The following is a 21,494-nucleotide window of genomic DNA, read 5'->3' as shown; positions in this document are numbered from 1 at the left end:
AGAAGCGGCGTTAATGACAGAAATTTAACGGACGTTATGAGACGGTGGAGCTCGGGACTGCTATATAAGCAATGAGGCCTTGTTCCGCGAGAGAAACGGAGAGGAAGAGCATCGTCATCATCGAGTCGCCGAACGCGGCCTACCCATTCCTCGTCTCTTGGATTCCCGTTCTTATTCAGCGGTAAGGTTCCCTCTCCGTGTCATTTCCTCGTTGCATCTTCGGGGTTGGAACCCTAATTTTGGTTCGTCTTCTTGGATCCGTGCATTCAATATTCTTCCCGAATCGGGGACCCCTCGATCGAAACGACGGTGTTGTGGATCTGTTTGAGATGGCAATATTTGGTTTGTTTTCTAAGAGAATTTTGTTATTTTCTCGTTGGGTAATTAAGCGTTCTGAAAGGACGATCTGCAATGTTTCCCCAGATTTATGTGTATTAGTGAAGTCGTAGATTGGGGAAAGAAGGAAAGGCAAAATTTTGGGGCTGAAGGAAAAAAATCTGGTTTGGTGTCGTGGGGAAGGAGAAAGGTACCTTGAAATTCATGTAATAGATTGTGCGAGAGAAATGGAATTTGTCATAAGACAAATGGTTAATCGGTTGTAGTTATATGGGAAGGGTGAAATTTGATACTAATATTCATGGTAATTAATATTTTCTCCGCTTTTACATTTAACTATACAACAAATTCATAGTCGTTTTGATTCGAAAGGGATTAAATTCATGATCCTTTTGATTCGTAAGGGATTCCTTAAGGTGGTCGCTTTGTCCGTAAGTTGGTTATCACTTCCCACCTGTTTTAATGGATTTTTCCGACTGTTTTCTTTTACCAGTATGAGTGGTCGGGATTGTTAAAGAATAATGAGATATTGTTGTCTCAACTAAATTTGTATATTGCTTCATTCTCTGATCTCTTTTCGGTGTTCCAACCCTGGCAAGTTATTTGATTATGTTACATTCGACATCAACTTTGGTTGAGATTGATTTGATGAAAACGATAACAAGTCCTCGCTGGTGGTATCCTATTTGCTACATCCATATCACAGCTGAGTATCTGGGATATTGTCAATTTAACGAAACCTTGAAAATTATGTTCAACAGCCGAGTTGGAGTTCTGTGCAACACTGGCAAAAATAACCTTTCTTTTCAGATGACATTTTGTTTATGTTCACATTCTTTGATCACTTTCATATGGGTTTGGATGATTTATTCTCTTATCCCTAAAAGGCTGGACCATGTGCCTGTTGGTGTCTATGTAACATTGGCATATTGTCAGAGGTGCACAGAGTGTTTATTGTCTATGCCTTTCTAAATGCTCCTGCAATTCCAGTGCCTCTGTACAAACTGGAAATTAGTTGACTTGTTAGATTTCTTTTTAATTATAATTCCTCTACCGTTGTGCTGAAAGATTGGGGAGCAAGCATATCTCTTAAATTCAGAATTGGTCATTTTTTGGTTCCATTTTGTTCACAATCTAAATTTCCATATCTTCATCTCCGACACTAGTCATTTGTAAAGTTTAGGAGTTGCTCTTCCACCCAGATCGGTGCTTCCTGCTAGTCAGTGTAGTGAAGTCCTTGCATACTTCCAATTTAATCAAGTTTCTTTAGTCCTTTGTATCAGAATCAAAATGAGGAGAAACTCAAAGTATATTAGAATTTTTGCCACAACTTTTGCTGTCAAGACTCAAGACATATATTTTGCTGATTTTGCAGGAAATTTAATTGTGAAATTCATTGGTTTTTATTCCAATTGCAGGAATGGAGTGTATTGATGAGTTGGAATTATAATGTTGCAGTGCCTAGAAATTTTCAAGCATTCACTTGCTGTCTTGCTAAGGTGTTGTGATATTGATCTGTACAATCAGGCAAAGGGTCTTGAAGATCCTGAGGTTTTGGCCAGGGAAACCGTTTGTATGCTCATACCACTTCCTAAGTTGTGATCATTTATTGGCAGTGAAAATAAGATTTTTTTTGCTTTTCTTGCACCTGTCTTTCGATGTGTGTATACTTTTCAACAATGAAGTCCGCAAAGTAGTGGCTAAAACATTGTATGCTAATTTCTTTGCAGTTAGTGTAAGTGAAATAGAAGCACTATATGAGTTATTCAAGAAGATCAGCAGTGCTGTAATTGATGATGGGTTGATCAACAAGGTTTGGATCTTATCTACTTTTCATGACTATAAAAATATTTTGATAAAAAATTCCAGTCTCGTAATTTTTTGCTACATTCCATCAAAAATTTTTAACTTGATGAACTGGCAGTAGATTTTGCATGATTCTTTATTCTTTTGCAGTTATTAGATGTGTTATTAAATATTAACCTTTTCTTATCCTTTAAAGTTTTGAAATCATAAAGTTTGTGCCACTGTCCTGTTATAAGGGGTATATGCTTTTCATTTAAATTTAAGTTGTCAAGGTTTAATGAACAAAGTGCAACGATTCTATTATACAATTGACTGCTTGCTTTAATCATCATGTTTCAGGAAGAATTCCAATTAGCTTTATTCAAGACTAACAAGAAGGAGAGCTTATTTGCTGATCGGGTATGCCCTATGGAACTATTTGGTGCTTGATTTTCCCTCTGGATTAAAAAAATGTTTTTGTTTCTCTGTTCTGGAATATCATCACATGTTGCCAGGTGGTTGCTTCAACAGGATTGGAGTATCCCAGTGTTGAATTGCATTAAAAATTTCATATCTCAGTTTACATCCTTTACATTTTTTTCTGGGTCTGGCAATCTTTATCTCAGTTTCTCGTTGCTCACATAGGCCTCTCCTCTTTCACCATCTCTTTTAATAGAGTTGCCTTGCCAAAGCACTTATTAGTCTTGTACTCTGTCTAAAGCCACATCAGTTGGCCTTAGTTATAACCAGATAACCAATCCTGGTTTTTGGCATGGCTTATTTCTTATTTATGTGTACCATGTGGTCTAATTTATAAGCCTAAAGCTTTGAACGTGTTTTTATCATGAGTAGACAGTGTTTTTCTTGGAGGGATTCCACACTCAAATTTTCTGTGCATGATTGAAGTACAACCACTGGTTTCTGGTTTTATGCCAAGTCTAAATCATAGTAAATTGATTTTTGTTGGTTTATGTTTCCAACATGTAGTATGGGCTTTTTTTTAATGACAAAATAACAAGGCCGGTAACTTAGTGTTCTTGTGTTTTTTGTACATATGAAATTTCTTATGGCTTTTATAATTTTTAATTACACAGGTGTTCGACTTATTTGATACAAAACACAATGGAATTTTGGGATTTGAAGAGTTTGCACGTGCTCTTTCTGTATTCCATCCTAATGCTCCAATTGATGATAAGATTGAGTGTAAGTCTGTCAATGTTATTTCATTAATGCCTTGAAGAATTCTCAACATATACAGACTGTATGGTAATCAAATATTTAATTTGATGTATCTGGTGGTGCAAGTTAACCAAGTAAAGCACCACATACATGTCGAAGCAATGCAATTTGATGTAATATACTCTCTTTTGTTGTTTTCTTTGTTCAACTTGTCTGGAACATTCTAGCAGACAGATATGCCAGGATATGTTTGAATCCCAATTAAAAAGATCTGAAATTACTATTGTTTTGTTAGATCCAAAATCCAGTGCACTGTATATGCTTTACCAAATATTTAAATCTTATCACTTGAGTCTGTGTTGTTCAAGTTTTCTTTATTAAAATGCTGTCTTGGTAATTCATATGTTGTCACGTATCACATGCTAGCAAAGTCATAGTTGTCTCGTTGGTTCCCTCCTATATTATGCATTTCTGATTCAATAATGTGTGAGTTGCAATCTGGACTATTCTTTTAAACATTGTCACTATAAGTACCCTTAATGTAAATTTCTGATTCAATAATGTGTGAGTTGCAATCTGGACTGTTGGTTTAAAAATTGTCACTATAAGTACCCTTAACGTAAATTTCTGATTCAATAATGTGAGTTGCAATCTGGACTATTCTTTTAAAAATTGTCACTATAAGTACCCTTAATATAAGCCCAAGCTTTTTCACTTGTACTATATATTCAAATTGTTTTCCTATTTAATGACAGGAATATAGTTTCAGGAACCTTTTGTCTTATTTGTGCTTTTTGGTATGAATGTTGGTTCTGTGTCAAACTTTCTTCACCCCCATCTCCTAGCTTCTTCTCATACTTGAGGAGTCCTGGAGGGTTGCTCTGTGGTTGCATGGACATATATTCTGAGATCCTACACGCTAACTAACTTTTTAGCTCTAAAGTCCATATCTTTCCTAAATTTTCTCTGGTGTAAAATATGACATTTGCTTTAGGGGATTGACATCATCTGGGTAGTAGATCATAAACAATTTTATTAAATCTTTCTATGGAGCCTTCTGGATTTTGAATTTTCTTCTAACACTACATTGGCATGGTGGAAAAAGCTTTGATCATAATGACTATAATATTTGTGTTAGGTCTATGTCACTCAAAATGCTACATTGAACCCTTTCAATTCTATATTTCCTTTTGATACTGTGTCCTCTAAGATTTATATATTTGATATATCATTTCATGCTAATATCAACAACTAATTAGCTGGCAATTGCTAGATCATGCATTGCCATTTTCTTTTCGTCTTTTTTTTTTCCATAGTTGTGATGGTCGTGTCTCAACTCTTTTAGATGGATTGTAGACATGATGATGTGGGAAGTTGCTATAAATTTTTGGTATTTTGTTTCATTTTTTCCATACCAACTACCCATATATGCTAACTTTGTGTTTTTCACTGGCCATATTTTGTTTTGATGTTTTGATAATGAATAACCTAATGTTTTCTTTTGTTACAGTCTCTTTCCAACTATATGATCTGAAGCAGCAAGGTTTTATTGAAAGACAAGAGGTATTTAGTCAATAATAAAATTATTATGATTCTGTATATAATAAAAAATTCAATAATGAAGACCTTGTGCTAACTTCGATTCTCATATATGAACAAGGTCTCGGAATCTAAATAGCCTGTTACAGACACTTGTGACAACATAGGTTCTGTTCTCCAATTAACATATCATTTCTTAACTTTAACTCAGTGCTCTAACCAACTATGTTAGTTTGTGTCAAAATCACTTTCTTAGCTTCTAGTTGATCATTCAATTGTTAAATCTAGTAAAATCTATGCTCTTAAGATTGATGTTTGCCACCAGAGGTGATACTGTTAACATCTATATGATAAATGTATTATCATGCTTAATGGTATTGGTTAATATAAAAGATCAAGCAAATGACGGAAACATTTAACTGAAACAAAGTTATTTAACGCTGATGATTATGAACCAAATATGTTTTCTGCAAATTTTCTCTGACAGCTAATATGGTAACACCAAGAAACATGATATCAGCATGACATACTACACATTGAGAATCTAGAGCTATGGATGTCAGATGACCACTTGTTACAATAAAAGAAATAAGCAAATCTTTCTGTGTAACAGTTTTCTCCACATTGCTAATGGATGTAAGTTGCTAAATAAGCTACTGCATAAATTTGATCAAAATTTTCATCCACATTTCGAACAATGACACACAGCTTGTAGTTTAGCAACTTTACCATATTGCAGTTTAGCAACCTTACCATCAGGCCAATGTCAATTAATTTTTGTGTGTATACCCTGTCAAAGATTTCGTATTTGCTTGCGAACCCATGTGAAATGCATAGTATCTTGTATACCCTTTAGCATGTTATAATTTATTACAGATGACTTCTATTGAATGAATGACATTGAGAAAGTGTAATATAGAGAAATATATATGTGATATGGAACTTAAGAATAAAAGAAATACCAAGAAATCATTGTTTCTTTAATTAGCTTGTCTATCTATTCACAGTTGACTTGCTATTTTAGTTAGAACAATTTTATAGCTTATCTAAGCAATTGATTTATCGGGTCATATGTGTTTCATTTGGTATCGAAGTATGATATAAGGATTTATTCTTTACAGGTGAAGCAAATGGTCGTGGCAACTCTTGCTGAGTCGGGCATGAATTTGTCAGATGAAGTTATAGAAAGTATTATTGATAAGGTGATTCTAGCATTTTATGTTGTCTTTATTCCTGATATAATTTCTAGTTATTGCATACATGATGTCTTTGTGCTCTTTAATGAGTAACCATTCTAATATTCTGATATTTTGCCACATCTTTGCATCACTTATTTTGTATGATTAAATACATGATTTTCTTTAAACTATATCTTTCCTTGTTCTATTAGTCCACCACAATCTTTGTGGAAGTTGAGTGATTGTTCTATTAGTCTGTGCGACTTGTATTAACTTAACCTGCAGTCATTTATTCTAAGCATGATTGTTACTTTTGTAAGGTTGTATGTACTTGAGCTATTGCCAGATAAAAAAAAAGGTGTTGCTGGAAGAATATGAAATGAGATTGAATAGGGCGTAGCGATAAACTATTTTGAATTTTGATGGTCATAATTGCTGAAAAAATTTGCATGGTTGGAAGATGCGATCCTAGTTGGATCTTGATAATATAATTGGCAACACGTTTTCATTGCAATCTTTAGTGTTGTCTCAAAATTTTCTAATTACTACATTTTTTATGGTTAATGGCAAGATGCAGAGAATCATTTAATATGTTTTGGACATACATGAAGTTGACCATTATCGCCACAATTGAGGTGCAAGTCAAGAGAAGACCAAAGACAAATTTGATTAGAAATAACATATGTTATGGCCTTACGACTGTCAGAAGACTTCCGCAATAATAATGCTAAATGACTTGAAGGATCCATGTGATCCAAAGTAGTTGGGTATATGGTCTACTGGGTTTTTAATTTCGAATGATACCGTCGATTGGGCCTATTTCCGCCCTGTTACCATGCGAAATCGGCCGGTGACGATCAATTTCAACCGTCGCCGCTCGCTGTCGGGCGGTATTATCCGAGGGAGAAGGAAGAAGAGGGAGAAGAAAAGGGAGAACCTGGAGATCTAGTGTCGCTCTCCCTTGACGATCCCGATCCGTCACCGCCCTCCCTCGCTGGACGTCACAGATGAGATGTCACCTCCTCCTCGTCTGAGGCGATGAGGCCGTAGCATCGTCGGCGACTTCTCCTCATCCGCGTGGGGAGAAGAAACGAGGCGACGTTGTGATTTTTTTTTTTATATATTATATATATATACATATACATATATATATATATATATATATACATATATATATATATATATATATATATATATATATATATATATATGCATATACACACACACACCGAGCAGTACGCCAAGGCGTACTGCTCGGTATACTCGTACCAAGCTAAGCTCGATACTCTGGTATGGTATGAAGTTACGAACCTTGATGGCCTGTTATATTTTTAACCTCCTGGATTTCAATTCTGTCCAAGTATGAGATGGAAATAGATTCAACTACACAAAAGAAAAAAAGTTGCAGTAGAATTGTAGTAAGTGCATGTGATGACCAAATATACTGCAACATATCTTAGGGACTGAAAGAGTAAAGAGGTAAAATGGTGTCTTAAGTTGTGGTCATGTTGATCCAAGTCAATGTTAATTCTTGGCTCTCAGTAGTTGCAGATAGCATACATCTTATATAGTTGTTACAGGAGGTGAAGAAGGCATACGTTTTGGTGTGACTGATATCAAGTTTTAGCTGGTTGGATATTTACCTTTGGAATATGCTTTATATTTCCAGTTTTGGTAATTGTAGATGCAAATTAGTAAATGTTCTGTCTCATGATGACATGGACAGCACATTGATGTTTAGCTACTCACTAAATTGACTTGTGATTAATGAAGTTATCATCTGACATCTAGTCCGTTGGTAACCTAAAAATCACATCATATGCATCATTATTGTTTCTTTTAGTGAATTGTTCAATTAATAATCTTGTTGCACATTTCTAACTTGACTTACATGTGTTTCTTTCTTCTGTTGATTCTCAGACATTCGAGGAAGCTGATACAAAACATGATGGGAAAATTGATAAGGAAGAGTGGCGGAACCTTGTCTTGAGGCATCCTTCTCTGCTGAAAAACATGACTCTTCAATATCTCAAGTAATAATTTTCACTCTTGTCATTTCTGATTTTTTTTTTCAATTTTGATTTTCTAGATGACTGTTACATTTGGTGATAACAATAGATTCTAGTTGATATTTTGGTATAATGCGTCACTTCGGAGGTTTTATGATCATAGCAGCATCATTTTTGAGAAACTGCTTGGACCAGTGTATACCAGTCTGTAAAGAACTAGGTGCTGATCAACCTGCTTCGACTGGTTTGAGTCCAGTTCGAGGTTTCCATCCAGTAACTCTGCAAAGCAGGGCTTAACCCATTCCTTTCTTTTTGTGAATCAATAGTTGTAGGGTTTTCAATGATTTAATCTCACTTTCGCATTCTCTGAACCGGAGAAAGTTCTTACTTCTGATCCTCATTCACTGCCATCGCCTGCTGCTCAACTGCTGCGGCCCCTGTCCGGTATTCCTCCTCTCTTCCTCTGCCTAGTCTTGTTCCAGCACCTATTCTCTTCCTCCACCTCGCCTCTTTTTCGTCCACTACCACCCTTCTCTCTGCCGTCTTGTCACGGACAAACTTCTAAACAAGGTGTTTGATGTAATGCTTATGTATGTCCGTGTCTTTTGGCATGTTCATGCCTTGTACAGAATGTAAAGGGGCGGCCGAAGGCTTAATAGTCCCATTTTAGTTGGGTTGGTGGCCTCTTTAGGCTTGTAAATAAAGATTGTGTCATGTGGACACGCTCGAGAGCTTTTCGGTCTGTAATGGACCATTTTACCCTTTGTTGTGCCACTGTTCAGAGCTTGTAAAGTCTGTTTGTAACTTGCATTGTCTATGAAGTGTTTTTCGGACATGTTTACTTGTGGATCCCGATTGAGGCGTTCTCTTTAACCCGTTCTCTCTTTTGTTGGTCCTAAGGGACAATGGGAGGCTTCGGGGAGGCTGACCTTTGCGGACGGACGCGCGAGGGTGCCGCACGCCTTAGGCAAAACCAGCTAAGGTCGTGACAATTATGGTATCAGAGCGGGACAAGCACTCATAGAAACACTTGACATGCAAACGTGGGGGACCTAGCGGGGCTGCGTTGAGGGCAGTCAGCACACGCGCGACCGTTTGAGGGAAAACGGGCATGGAGATGTAGGGAAAAGAGTCGCTCAGAGGAGCGGGCATCTAACATTTGCATTTTGAGGAATGGCCAACCCTTCGCGCAAGAGGCACCACAAGAACAGGCAAGCTTGGAAGAATGCGGAGCGCACAAAGGTTGGGATGGCTGAGTTTGAGCTACGGCTCAACGTTGACAACTATACTTGATGGTGCTCTAGGCAAGCGAGGCGCTTGGCAAGAATGAGACCATCCAAGGTGGAATGAGTTGTTCAACGACCAAAAGAGTTATTCAAAGCTCACAGAGGTGAGGGGAATTGCTAACTCGAAGAATTTGGTACTCATGCATGGGCTTGTATGCAGACGATGGAATGTTCGTGGCCATCCCAAGGTGACCCAGACTCGGCGCCATGGAGCATTGAAACTTTCTCTTCGGCATGCAAAGGATACGTCCGGAGGAGGCTGAAGTGTGCAACGAGTTTAGCATGTTGCTAGGCCTTGAGGGGTGCGGCGGTGGCTGTATTGACGTGGAGGCGCAATCTAGCAAGTGCGTTTGCAGGAGGCAAGACATTGCACAGTTTGTTCAGCAGATCGGAGTAGTCCAAGGGGATGGTGGTCTCCGAAACGAAGAGAGATGTTGCTCCAACGGGACAGTTATCTAGGAGGGATAAGTCTCGGCACTCCAGAGGGAGAATCATGTGAGACGGACTTCACATGTTGAGGAGGAGTACCTCACAAACAACAACTTCACGAAGCTCGATGGACTGAGCAAGCGGCGAGGAGTTGTCGCATGATCTCGCTCGAGAGAATGCATTGGTGGATGCATTGCGAGATCAAGTGGGGGAGCGACCTGAAGCAACTTAAATGAAGGCACACTTAGAGTCGATATGGAGATCGGACTCAAGGGAGGGCTGACCCGTGGAATGGAGGGCACGAGGGCCACCATCGACTCAATGCAAAAACGAGGAGCGGAGCAACTTGGGTGTAACTTGGTGAAGTACCCAAGCCGCATGAAGGGAGCCAGCAGAGAAGTTGGAACATGGAGCAGAAGCACAGTGCTTTCCTTAGACAGAGGTCAAAGACATGAACTCTTGCAGAGGCAAGAGTAGGATCATGTTGTTCCATGGGTCCTTCATTCTGACGGAGCGGACTCATCTTGCATGGTGCCAAAGATGAAGGGAGCTTCTAGGCACATGCACCTTATCTCGGAGGAGCATTTGATGGAGGAACTAAGGCGACTCAATTTGCGGAGGCGAAGTTGGGTTCAGAAGGCCTTAGCACGGGGCAAGAGGACGCAGAGGCGGGTACTCTTGAAGAATATGCCACAGTGTTGCCATTCAAGTTGCCATGAAGGAAGCAGTGCGCAGCGGAGATTGTGCTGGTAGGGGCAGAGGCCCAGGATCCAGGCAATGGCGCACAAATTACAGCGAAGTCGGTGGACTTCGGGAGCTACTAGGCGACGGACTGTCCTAGAGCGGTGCTTCATCTAGGTGTGACCCAAGAGTGGGTGGATGAAGGTCGATTGCCAAAGGAGCGAACAAAATCGAAGGTGGAGGAGACCCTGCGATGTATTGGCAGAGGCCACACATGGAGGGTTCACAATTCGAGTTTATTCCACAAGGATCAGAATGCAATGGAGATGTCACCAGGAGGCGACATGGTGCAGCGGATCGTGGTGGAACAGTTCGTGGCAATGCGACACACACGACATAGTCCCGGGAGGGACTAGATCATATGGAGGTATGATCGGGAGCTACTGGGAGCTCCGCTTTGGTGAACAACACGACGGCAAGAAGGGCTATGGATGCAAGGAGTGAAGGCCATGGTACCGCAGAGGCGGGTCTTCCGGGCGTGCACCGAATTTTGCATCGGATGAAAACCTTGGTCATCAGCATATGGGGGTTGGGTTCCACCAAGGGAAAAGTTCGAATGCAAGTACCAGTGAGTTCCATGGGAGGGACTTGATCATGCAGAGGTATGATCGAAGCAACTGGAGAGTTGGATTGCTCCAAAGCTCATATTCGCTTAAGGGAGCCCGACAAGTCAGAGGACAAGGTCGAGTAAGCGAACGTTGCTACCAAGGAAGCTAAGGAGAACAGAATCGGTGCAAACTCTACAACGTGATGGCAGAGGCCATGCATGGGACTTGCAGTCTGTCTTTCCATCGACCAAACGGACTGCTTGGAGAACACAGAGGTGTTGAAGCAGGGGGTCGAAAGGGGCGAGGAAGCGACGATGAGTCCAGAGGGACTTAGCTACCCAAAAATCAAGCATCAGTTAGAATGGAGGTGGACTCAGAGGAGTGCCACGGAGACATCTCTACTGATTGTGAAGAAAAGGGATACAGAGGCGAGGCGACGGATAGTAGGGCCATGGGCATGGCAGCGCCATGGTACCGCAGAGGTGGGACTTCCGTGCAAGTCATTGATCCCTTGCTCTCACGGAGGGAGAGCGCTTGGTCGTGAAAGGGGCCGAGGAGGTGGAGCATGCAGAGGCAATCTCCAAGTACCGAGACAAGGCTGAAGGGCAGAGGCCAAGAAACTTCGTAAGACCGGTGTCAACAAGTTTCTCATCAAGATAGCCGTAAGTGAAGGACTTCGGGTCATGCAAGAGTGCACGACCAAGGAACGAAGCAGGCAGTACGCGGTGCTGTACCTTTGCTACTCAGTGGAGTAGGCGGCAGGGTTGATGGAGAAGACGGTACAATCCCAGAGGCGACCTCATCTATCAGAGAATTACTCCAAGTTGGGGTGAAAACTTCCTGCATTCCAGAAGTTCAATGGCATTGAGAAGGTGAATCACAGTAGCTAACTCAACGCAAGGAGTGCAAACACTTCAAGTGCTTCAGAAGTGTGAGCAAAGAGCAGGCGAAGGCCAGTAACCAGCTCGATGCATGAAGTACAACCTCGAGGAGGCGGGCGAAGTCAAGTAACCTTTGCCTTCTCAACTCTTAAGAGAATGGGCGAAACCGAGTACCCCAGTTCTCTTATCTATCCAGCAGAGGAGCTCTGCACAAGTTCAAAGACCCTTCGAAGATAATGGAAGACAATAGTTGTCAAATCCTCACCAACGGTGATCAGTGCTACTGAGAGTAGATTGTCCGCTTCATTTCCCAACGAAATGCCAATCGAAAGCGGAAGTGATGCGAACCTACTTGGATGTGACAACTAACTGAAAGAAGAGTCAATGAGCAGATTTTGTGGAGGAAGGACCCAAAACTTCAGAAGTTTGCGAGGCGATGCTCGTTAAAGCTCCAACAAGCATCCACCCAGTTCAAGCAGCATGTGGAAATTTTGAGAAACTGGCGCAGTAAGAATGGTCTTTTCCTTCAGTTGGTGGATCCGCAGGAATCAATGAGGATCAACACAACTCAGCCAACCCCACACCAGAGTCAGAGTCATTGGCGAGTTGAAGCAGCATGGCGGATCAAAGGTTCGACTACTCAAAAACAGCAGCGGAGAGCAGCTGGGAGCCAGGAGGCGCATTGCAGCTGGAGCAGAAGATTGAAGACTTAGCAAAGGCGAAGAGTTGCAGTGTTCACAAAGGCTTCGACGAGGACGTCGAAGGGATAAGTGGGGGAGAATGTCACGGACAAACTTCTAAACAAGGTGTTTGATGTAATGCTTATGTATGTCCGTGTCTTTTGGCATGTTCATGCCTTGTACAGAATGTAAAGGGGCGGCCGAAGGCTTAATAGTCCCATTTTAGTTGGGTTGGTGGCCTCTTTAGGCTTGTAAATAAAGATTGTGTCATGTGGACACGCTCGAGAGCTTTTCGGTCTGTAATGGACCATTTTACCCTTTGTTGTGCCACTGTTCAGAGCTTGTAAAGTCTGTTTGTAACTTGCATTGTCTATGAAGTGTTTTTCGGACATGTTTGCTTGTGGATCCCGATTGAGCCGTTCTCTTTAACCCGTTCTCTCTTTTGTTGGTCCTAAGGGACAATGGGAGGCTTCGGGGAGGCTGACCTTTGCGGACGGACGCGCGAGGGTGCCGCACGCCTTAGGCAAAACCAGCTAAGGTCGTGACAGTCTAGCATGCCAACATATTATGTGTCAGCGTGCCTGTATGTACCAGACCTGGTCCCCGGACCAGTAAAGATCTTGTACCAAAAATTTTCAACCATGCTTAGTGGTTCCTTTTTTTGTCTGACAATGTAGTATCCAAAATAGGAGGTTAAACAATCTTCGTTCTTTGTTCTCTTATCTGTATATAGTTATATATAGTATGTAAGTTTCTGTTGTCAAAGAAATAAAAATTGCTCTAGGTGTCAAGCCGTATATCATATAAAGGAACATATTCCTGGAGTTTAGGACCATAAATAACAGTATCAGGAAATGCTCACAATTTATATTTACCAATTTTACTGGAATTATCCATGAAGAGTTGCATACACAAAAAGAAAAGGTAAAACAAGCTATGTGAATGCTGCTTTTCTGTTTACAAGGCATCACAACTTTCAGAAGTTAAGAGTTGTTCTATTATGAGATTGGGTCTGAAATAGGAAGGCTCGAGGAGTGGAGTTTATGATTAAGAAGTTAAGTTTCTTATTTCTATGGAATATTGTGGTTGCTAAGTACGCTTCTTACTAGCAAGACTATATCAAGTTTTCCACCCAATATGCTTTTTCAATTCTTATATATTCCATCTTCATATGTTATATTTTTTGATCTACCATTTAACTAATTTATGCATGTGAGACAATCATATTAATGTGGTACCAGTAAACAAGGCATGGTCTTATCCTTTTATTTTGAACATTATTATTATTATTATTATTATTTAAAAACCTGCAGTGAAGTACACATGTTCCTGTTTTAACTCATTTGCTGAGTGCTGAAAAGTGAAAACCATTCTTTATGGCTTTTACTTGTTAATATAACTGTGTCTTTAATATTGAATCTATAATTATTATTTTTGGTTTATAACTGTCTAATAAGATCTGGTCTTCTTGTTATGGAGTTCATGCATGTCATCATGTAGTTAAAAACTAGTTCCAGCTAATTTACCACGAGTAGCTAATCAACGTGTTTTCTGTCACCAGGGACATCACAACTACTTTCCCGAGCTTTGTTTTCCATTCACAAGTTGACGATACCTGAGCATCTGATTCTCTGTTGCAATTTCGCGGACCAGCATATTTGTTGATTGACTTCTTCGATGTTTGGGTGATGTCAGATAAGTATCTGACCAAGAGATAGTTGATTGGTGTTAGGATTTTCTTCTCTTCATGGTTTTGTTTTGTGAGTGAATGATATCCTTCTTAATTTCTATTATCATCTTTTGTCGAATCATGTAAAGAATAACACAAAGTGATGAATTGCGTGAAAAATAAAATAAGAAAACATTAGTTGATTTGGCTTTAAGATGGCTAGCATACGAAGAACACACGTGACGGTGTTTGAAGTGTTCGGGCTTTTGTGTGATGCTTTGGAAAAGTTTCCCATCCCAACTTGATGGTTAAATCTTCTTTGGGGAAGCTTTAAAGCATTGATTTTGGAAATGGTATAAGTATTGATTTACAATTATCTAACATGCTTTGGAAATGGTATGTGTATTGTTTTTCCAACTCCTTGTAATATGCTTTACTGTCTATTTCTCTTTGGAAATAAGCTATCAAGTCAAAGTAGTTAACGAAGAGTGCCTCTAAATGCCGTTTTCCATATCTTTAATTTAGAACCTTAGTCTATAGATTTTACATATAAAATATCTAACACACTTTTCTTAGATTGAGGTTTGAAATCTCATCAAAATACTGGTCTGACTGTGAGATACCTACGTCGAGTTTGGAAATCTCATCAGATAAGTTTTAAGACATCAACTAACTTTGGCTGACGACTATCTAATCCTTCAATTGGGTCTCATTTTCTACCATTCAAGGCTGCTCGATCGAGTCTCCACTCATTGCACTAATTAGCAACACCATTTCAAGCTGTCCAAGAAATAGTGCTCCAAATTTTTCGTACACGTGAAAAGCCAATCAGCTGATGTGGTAATCAAGTAGGTGTGATCGATCCAAATCTGAGAGCCAACCTGATGTGGTAATCAAGTTGTATTAGTTCTCAATACAAATGTCACCGATGCATCAGCATCATATTAAAACAGAAAGGGAAGAAGAAAAGCCAATGTATTTAGGTAGACAACCATAAATTACAAAATCAAAAATAAAACTGCAACCCAACAATATACACAATTCATTAGTAGATCGCATGTACACCATAAACATATCAGAACAACAGCAACAACCATACGAGTTCAAAGAAGCCTTTATGGCAATGCCGAGACAAGGCCGACAGCTCCTTTAAACATTACATCTTGAGTGTTAATAGAGTTTAATCCTCTTGGCTATCGGGCTCGAGCAAATTGGGCAGACATTCAAATCCTTCCCACAGTCATAGCAAGTCTGTTTACACAAGACATTGTTAGTACATGTCGCAGATATCGCAAGCAGCAAAGAAAAGATATATGTACCTGATGCCCACACCCGAAAGCTAGGTTCTTCATTAGATACCCACATATGCCACAGATCTGAATGTTTTAGAATTCATTTTTATTAAAGAAAGCGTATTGACCAGACTTTATCCCTTTTTTTTTGTCCTAATTTGGTATTCAACAGATTGTATGAAGTTAAAAGTCAGAAACAACAAAGCCCGACAGTTTGCTTATCAACAAGCTTCAAATTAAATCGGCAACCTCTTTTTCTATCAACTAAGAAACTTGTAAAAGGACTGCAATGTGAGATCAAGTCATCTACAATTCTGATGTACCTTTCTCTCTTCTGTAGAACTCTCTGATGTCTCAGCAGGGATGCTTTTTTTCAATCCAGTACTCCGATAAGTAATGCTTGATTCTGGGCGTTTTGCAGTCGAACCATTACCATTCACTGGTGGCGGAAGACAAAACCTTTCCTCGATTCCTCTACGATTACTGAGAAGCAAGAAATTAAACAAACTCAAATATCTGCCAGTTTGTTACCACACAAAAAAGGAAGATAGAAAAAACCTATCAGCTCTAAACCTCTTGAAGATAAGACTAAAACATTATCATGATACCCGAGAAGTTGGAGATCCAGTGTTGCTTTGTATTGCGAAGGAATTTCCATCAAAGCTGCAAGTGCAAACTCCGCCTCCATTTTGCTACTACTGGTGATATTTCTCGACATGATTTCTGTAAAATTCACAAACTGCATGGTAATAAAACAAATGTCAAGTGATTTTTCCACACAAATGTAACATGTTAGACAACACACGTGTCTGAAATGTATGTTTAGCCTATTACCTGGAAATTATCAAATGCCCTAGAAGGTATGTTATCATCGAATTGCTGCATCATGTCCCAAGGACCATCACCGACTCCAACAAGAACTATTGACAGTGGATAATCACTACAGTACCAAAGATGTAAATCAGAAGAGCAGACAAAATGTATATATATATATATATATAAAGAATTGGGAATGCCTCTTGTGGCAAATGCCACTATTTACCTAGCTTTAGCAATAGCATTTATAGTATCTCTCTCTTGTGAGCTTAACTGACCACGATCTCTGTCCACACTACGTGTAACCTAGACCAAGTTTAAACAAAAAGGATTAGATCAGCAATATGCAGAAATTACACACAAACTACCAGAATATGATAGTCTATGAACTTCAAGAACAAGCCCATCAAATACAGCTTTGTCCTAAAGAGTAAGCTGCTCTGGAGAGAAAACAGAATCGGAAGGATCAAAAGATGCATATCATAACTGTCATGCTCTTCAAAAAACATCTCAAATAACTGCCATGTTCTTCAAGAAGCAGCTTGAGTAACAAACCTGTCCATCTGCTATAATAAGAAGAACATGATACTGGCCACCACTGTGATCTACGATGCTGATAGCTGTTTCAATTATTGGAGCAAAGGATGTTGGACCTATTATAAATACCAATAACCATAACTAACCAATTTGAAAATTTCATGAAGTTCGTGTAATTATAGGGAACCAAAACTACATGAACAAACCAGCAAGACGAAGTTGTGGAACTATTTCTCTGTATCTTTGAAGTGCTTCCTCAAAGCCATTACACGGTCGGTTGTCTGGAAAAAAACTGAACACTTTCTGATCATGAGTGGTTGCTGCAATAGAAGGTAGCTTAAAATTTCTAACAACTATAGATAAATTTTCCAGCTGAATAGATGTATAAGCTAGAGTGTAACTAACCATCTCCAAATCCAAAGCAGGGAATAAGGTTATCCTCATCGAATGCAGAGAGAGTCCTTCCAATGATTGATATTGCTTTTTCATAAGGGTTTGGAAAATGATCCATATCATGTAAACTTCGGCGATTGAAAGAAACCTTACCTAATAGCAGATTGCATTGACAAATTGTAAAAATGTCAAAGGCTCAATAATTTTATAACTTAATAATAACTAGCATTTTATGCTCTTTTAGTGTAAGACTAACTAAATCTAGATATTCCAACTACGATAATATAACAACAAAACCGTGAGCCCAAACTCCGACTAGAATAATCAATCCAAAAAATATTTTGGACTTGCATTACATAGAATCTTTAAACTAAAGGAGAATGACTCTTCTTTGACAAAGATTTGCAATTAATACATGCAAGCAACAGATGACCGATCGTGGAACTGTGATGATCAGGCAGCAAATCACCTTATACACAGTCCTAGAAAAAGGGAAATTGCTGGTATATATATATGTAAGATTTATAAGGTGAAACTTTATGGTTGAGGTTGATCAATTCTCTTGATTTTTACCAATATGCTGAGAATAGTTAGAATAATTTCCCCGTAAAATAATATCAGAACATGGTTCTGTTTGATCAATTCTCTTGATTTTACCAATATTATGAGAATAATTAAAATGTTTTCCCCAAAATATCATTCAAATTTGTCTTGCAATAAGTAAAATCATGTCAGAAATTGTTTCTGAGAAATAATAGCAACACCAGATGCGTGTAAACCAACAACATGAATAATAGCAACACTGAGACAGGAACAAACCTGTCCACTCATTGCTCTTTGTAAAATCAATGCCAACAATCAGATTAGATGATTCAAGACCAGCATTTGAAAGAGCTTCTGTTACCTGCATTTAAAAGGTGGAAAGGTATTAATGTAGTAAGTTATGTGACAAAGAATCATAACTAGAGTTTCTCTACAGGGACTATCATCAATTTCAACTCATTAACGTAGCTTAAAGTGCCAAATGGAATACTAAAATGTTCCAAAACGTCAGCAGGATACTGTATAGCTGACGGCTGATAAAACTTCTATTTATTTGAGTTATTGACCATCCCTCAATATATGATATTCTAACATCAGTTAAAAGTGAACCTTAAACTGCACTTTTGGGGAATTGGTTATTGCTCCTTTCTTCCCTCGCCCCAGAAGTGCACAAAGATGCCATGTTGTCAGAGCCCACGGTACACATTTCCAATATAGTTGAGTTTTGAGTCAACTAAGCAAGTTTTTGAATAAATTTAGCATATTAAGTTTTGTTTTCATAAATTCCTGAAAGTCCTATGGTTCCACAAAAATCTGAGGAGACCAAATTTTAACCTAAGAATCACAAATAATATTGTATTTTGCCTATACCCAAAGTTTTCTTTTGTGAAAATAAATTCGGTGTGGGACTCGACACAAGCCAACATAAGTGATCACATATTTCCGAGCTTACATATTGATGTCCTCACCAGACAACATGAATTCGGGCCAAGATTCACTTTCATAACATAGGTAGCAATCTAGACCTTCCCTAAAAGGCTAATTATAACTTATTACTTATTCTTGGTCCAATTAATTCCCCGTCTTGTGCACATACAAATACTCAAAGTGACTGTAATCCTATAACTCATTTTAAATTTGGGATCATGCATGTAAAGTATACAACCCTATATCATTCCTGTGCTCACCTTTCAACCACAAATTTAGGATCTTCTTTATGAGTGACGTCTGATCTTGTTCTAAAACTTGTCAAGTGCATACTAAGAACTAGACCATAGTTTCACAAATTGTAGTTAAGCGACACCAAATGAATGCTTTTAACCTCGCATGGTGAAGACCCAAGAGCATAACGTACCTGTTCAACAGAGTCGTAATCATCGCCTATCTTCGAATACTTCTTCTGCAACATCCCTGTCGCCCTGGGCAGGTCATGTGCCCCCGGGTGTGATGAGTACCTCGAAGTGCTCCGTGAAGTCGTAGATACATATTGCGGATAATGATTAGACCCTCTGGACTTCGATAATCTGCCTCCCATGGGCAGAGCTGAAATATCGCATAAGATCTATAAGAATCGTATGCCTTTCTCTCTCTCTTCCCCAAGCAAAATGCTCTGTTCATGGTCAAAGCCAGAAATTAAAATAGTTTTTCACTGTTCGCACCAAAATCCTCCAGACGAATTAAGCAAGCATCAGAACTACAAAAAATTCCTTTCGCTGGAGTTCCCGAATCCATTCAGATCAAACCAGATTGCAGTTCGGTGAACGCTACGAAAAATTAGATCCTTTTCGCAATACAGGGGCAAAACCCTCTTAAATCTTCCGGATGGAAAGTAAAACAAGCAGAATCGAGCAAAACTTGTACCTTTCCAAAACCTAATCTTCCTCTAAACCATCGATATACCGACAAAGACCGAACCTTTCTGTACACTAAACTGAAAGAAAAATAAAGTTCGAAAGACGCAGTGCAGAAAGAAGCCAAGGAAACCATACTTGCCTTCGATTAGAACATCACGGACGAAAGAACAAGACGAAGAAGGGCGGAAGAAGCACGAATCTGAGAACACCACCAGCCGCTGACGGCGGAGAAGGAGAACGTCTCCGGAAACCGTCGAACGGAGTGGCTCGCGTGGATGGTTCCTCGAGTCGGCGTTCCAATGGCATCTCGACTCCTACCCAATTTCACACCGAAGCTGACATAGTGGAGCCCACGTGGGCTAATCCAACAAACGAAGGCCGGAGTTTAGTAGCGGGGAACGAATGTGTGAGTGAGTCTAATCGATGGTTCTTTCTCGTTTAAAGTTTTGATTGCATCACCAGCCGTCGATCTTTTCAACGGCATTTTTAATACGATAATATAAAACTAATGGATAAGAATAAGAGCACGATATAATCCAAAAGTACGCAATCGGTCTTATTGGGCTGCGAAGCGGACCTTTCAAAGCCCGGCCCATAATAGGCCCAAATCTCACAGAGGCGACGAACGTCAATGGATCATCGTGTAAGCATCGAAGATCGTCGTTTAAGGGGACTGCAAGTAAGTGGCGTCCACAATGAGCACAAAAACATCAATAATAAGAAATTATCAATAGTAAACTTCTTTTTATGTTTTTTCTTATCAGTTCGACTTAGAACCCGATTCGTTTTTTGATTTTTGATCACTTATATTCGAATTCGAATCAATCAGATATAATTCATATAAAGCTGAGGATAATGCAGCAAGTTGCTTGCTATGATAAGATAGTGTTCTGAGGCCCTCTCACTTTCCATCTAAAGGAAGAGAGATCTGTCTATCATTCAACCACTTGTAAGCCATGAAGGGACAGCACAAGGCAGGAGAAATAGAGGCAATGGAAGAGAGAGGCAGCTTGTCAAGTGGGTTCCATAGCTTGCATCACCATTGTCACCTTCAACAGTTGTGTTGCTTTTGGTGCAAGCAACAGATACCACAGAAGAAGTCCCCAGTGGCCCTCACTGACGTTTGGTGATAGGAGAAGAAGGGATCAGCTGAATCCATCTTGTGTGCCATACAATTCAACTAGTTGTCAACCCCACAAGATTCAAATGATTCAGAATCCAAACAAAAGGAGATATTTTTCTCATTCAGAATTTGATCATATAATATCATAGCCATCATCATCATCTTTTAAGATTGATCTTTTACATTGAGAATTAAGTGTTTTGGATGTACATAGTAAAAGGCACTACTGGAAAGCAATGAGACAGAGCAATTAAAGATATTGTTGGGGGTTACATACAAGTCGCTTGCAGCAGTGGAATGCTTTCAGATTCCAGTGGGTGGGAGTGGAGCCACCAAGGATTCAAAGATACCTTTCTTGTCTGCTTGGGATCTCCAAAGAATTAAGAATAGGAGATGGATTAATTTAACCTCTTGTTCTTATTCATAGTTACAGCTGACATGACTCAGATCTTTGACACACAGCATTTGAAGACTAAACATATGCTCAGCTTGCTCTCTGTTACAAGCAGTGTCACCACTAGTACCCATGTAGACAGACTTCTCTCTGTGAGCTTCATACTGACACCTCCATGCTGTTGCTGTCAGATGCATCTACTTGTCACTGACCACTGTCCAGACTGAAGAAGAAGAAGAAGAAGAAGAAGAGCCATGCCGCTTGGATGCCCACTGGCAGGGTT

The 21,494-nt window shown here is 39.5% G+C and overlaps 2 protein-coding genes across 6 annotated transcripts; one reads left to right on the top strand and one right to left on the bottom strand.

Moving 5' to 3' along the window:
- The first annotated feature begins 52 nt into the window (after positions 1-52).
- On the top strand, positions 53-14,474 carry LOC135649648 (calcineurin B-like protein 3). Its single transcript, XM_065168250.1, has 9 exons — positions 53-181; positions 1,755-1,909; positions 2,067-2,149; positions 2,482-2,541; positions 3,216-3,324; positions 4,811-4,863; positions 5,961-6,041; positions 7,938-8,050; positions 14,153-14,474. Exons 2-9 carry the CDS (start codon positions 1,786-1,788, stop codon positions 14,208-14,210), a joined length of 681 nt encoding a protein of 226 aa, XP_065024322.1. The 5' UTR covers positions 53-181; positions 1,755-1,785; the 3' UTR covers positions 14,211-14,474.
- Positions 14,475-15,218: 744 nt separating this feature from the next.
- LOC103997759 (E3 ubiquitin-protein ligase RGLG2) lies at positions 15,219-20,030 on the bottom strand. 5 transcript variants are annotated; one of them, XM_009419081.3, is made up of 12 exons: positions 19,834-20,021; positions 19,196-19,450; positions 18,118-18,202; positions 17,311-17,451; positions 17,112-17,225; positions 16,924-17,021; positions 16,595-16,674; positions 16,387-16,492; positions 16,161-16,291; positions 15,876-16,035; positions 15,580-15,636; positions 15,219-15,511 (listed from the first exon to the last, which is right to left on the bottom strand). In XM_009419081.3, the coding sequence occupies exons 2-12, from the start codon at positions 19,373-19,375 to the stop codon at positions 15,431-15,433; spliced, it is 1,233 nt and encodes a 410-aa protein (XP_009417356.2). In that variant the 5' UTR covers positions 19,376-19,450; positions 19,834-20,021; the 3' UTR covers positions 15,219-15,430. The 5 variants fall into 5 exon arrangements, with proteins under 5 accessions (XP_009417356.2, XP_065024319.1, XP_065024318.1 ...); XM_065168247.1 differs by having other exon boundaries at positions 15,219-15,636; positions 17,112-17,186; positions 19,834-20,030; XM_065168246.1 differs by having other exon boundaries at positions 15,219-15,636; positions 19,196-19,383; positions 19,834-20,024.
- Positions 20,031-21,494: the final 1,464 nt, after the last annotated feature.

This window comes from Musa acuminata, chromosome BXJ3-9, assembly GCF_036884655.1.
Source record: "Musa acuminata AAA Group cultivar baxijiao chromosome BXJ3-9, Cavendish_Baxijiao_AAA, whole genome shotgun sequence".
NCBI lineage: Eukaryota > Viridiplantae > Streptophyta > Magnoliopsida > Zingiberales > Musaceae > Musa > Musa acuminata.
The sequence above is the reverse complement of the archived record's forward strand: the minus strand, read 5'-3'. Positions and strand labels throughout refer to the sequence as shown.

Coding starts and splice junctions, on each gene's coding strand:
- LOC135649648 (XM_065168250.1), top strand. CDS start 1,786: ATGTTGCAGTGCCTAGAAATTTTCAAGCATTCACTTGCTGTCTTGCTA. Junction 2,150..2,481: donor ATGATGGGTTGATCAACAAG/GTTTGGATCTTA, acceptor ATCATGTTTCAG/GAAGAATTCCAATTAGCTTT. Junction 6,042..7,937: donor TAGAAAGTATTATTGATAAG/GTGATTCTAGCA, acceptor GTTGATTCTCAG/ACATTCGAGGAAGCTGATAC.
- LOC103997759 (XM_065168246.1), bottom strand. CDS start 19,375: ATGGGAGGCAGATTATCGAAGTCCAGAGGGTCTAATCATTATCCGCAA. Junction 17,226..17,310: donor CTGCTTTGGATTTGGAGATG/GTTAGTTACACT, acceptor CTTCTATTGCAG/CAACCACTCATGATCAGAAA. Junction 16,036..16,160: donor CTGGATCTCCAACTTCTCGG/GTATCATGATAA, acceptor CTTGCTTCTCAG/TAATCGTAGAGGAATCGAGG.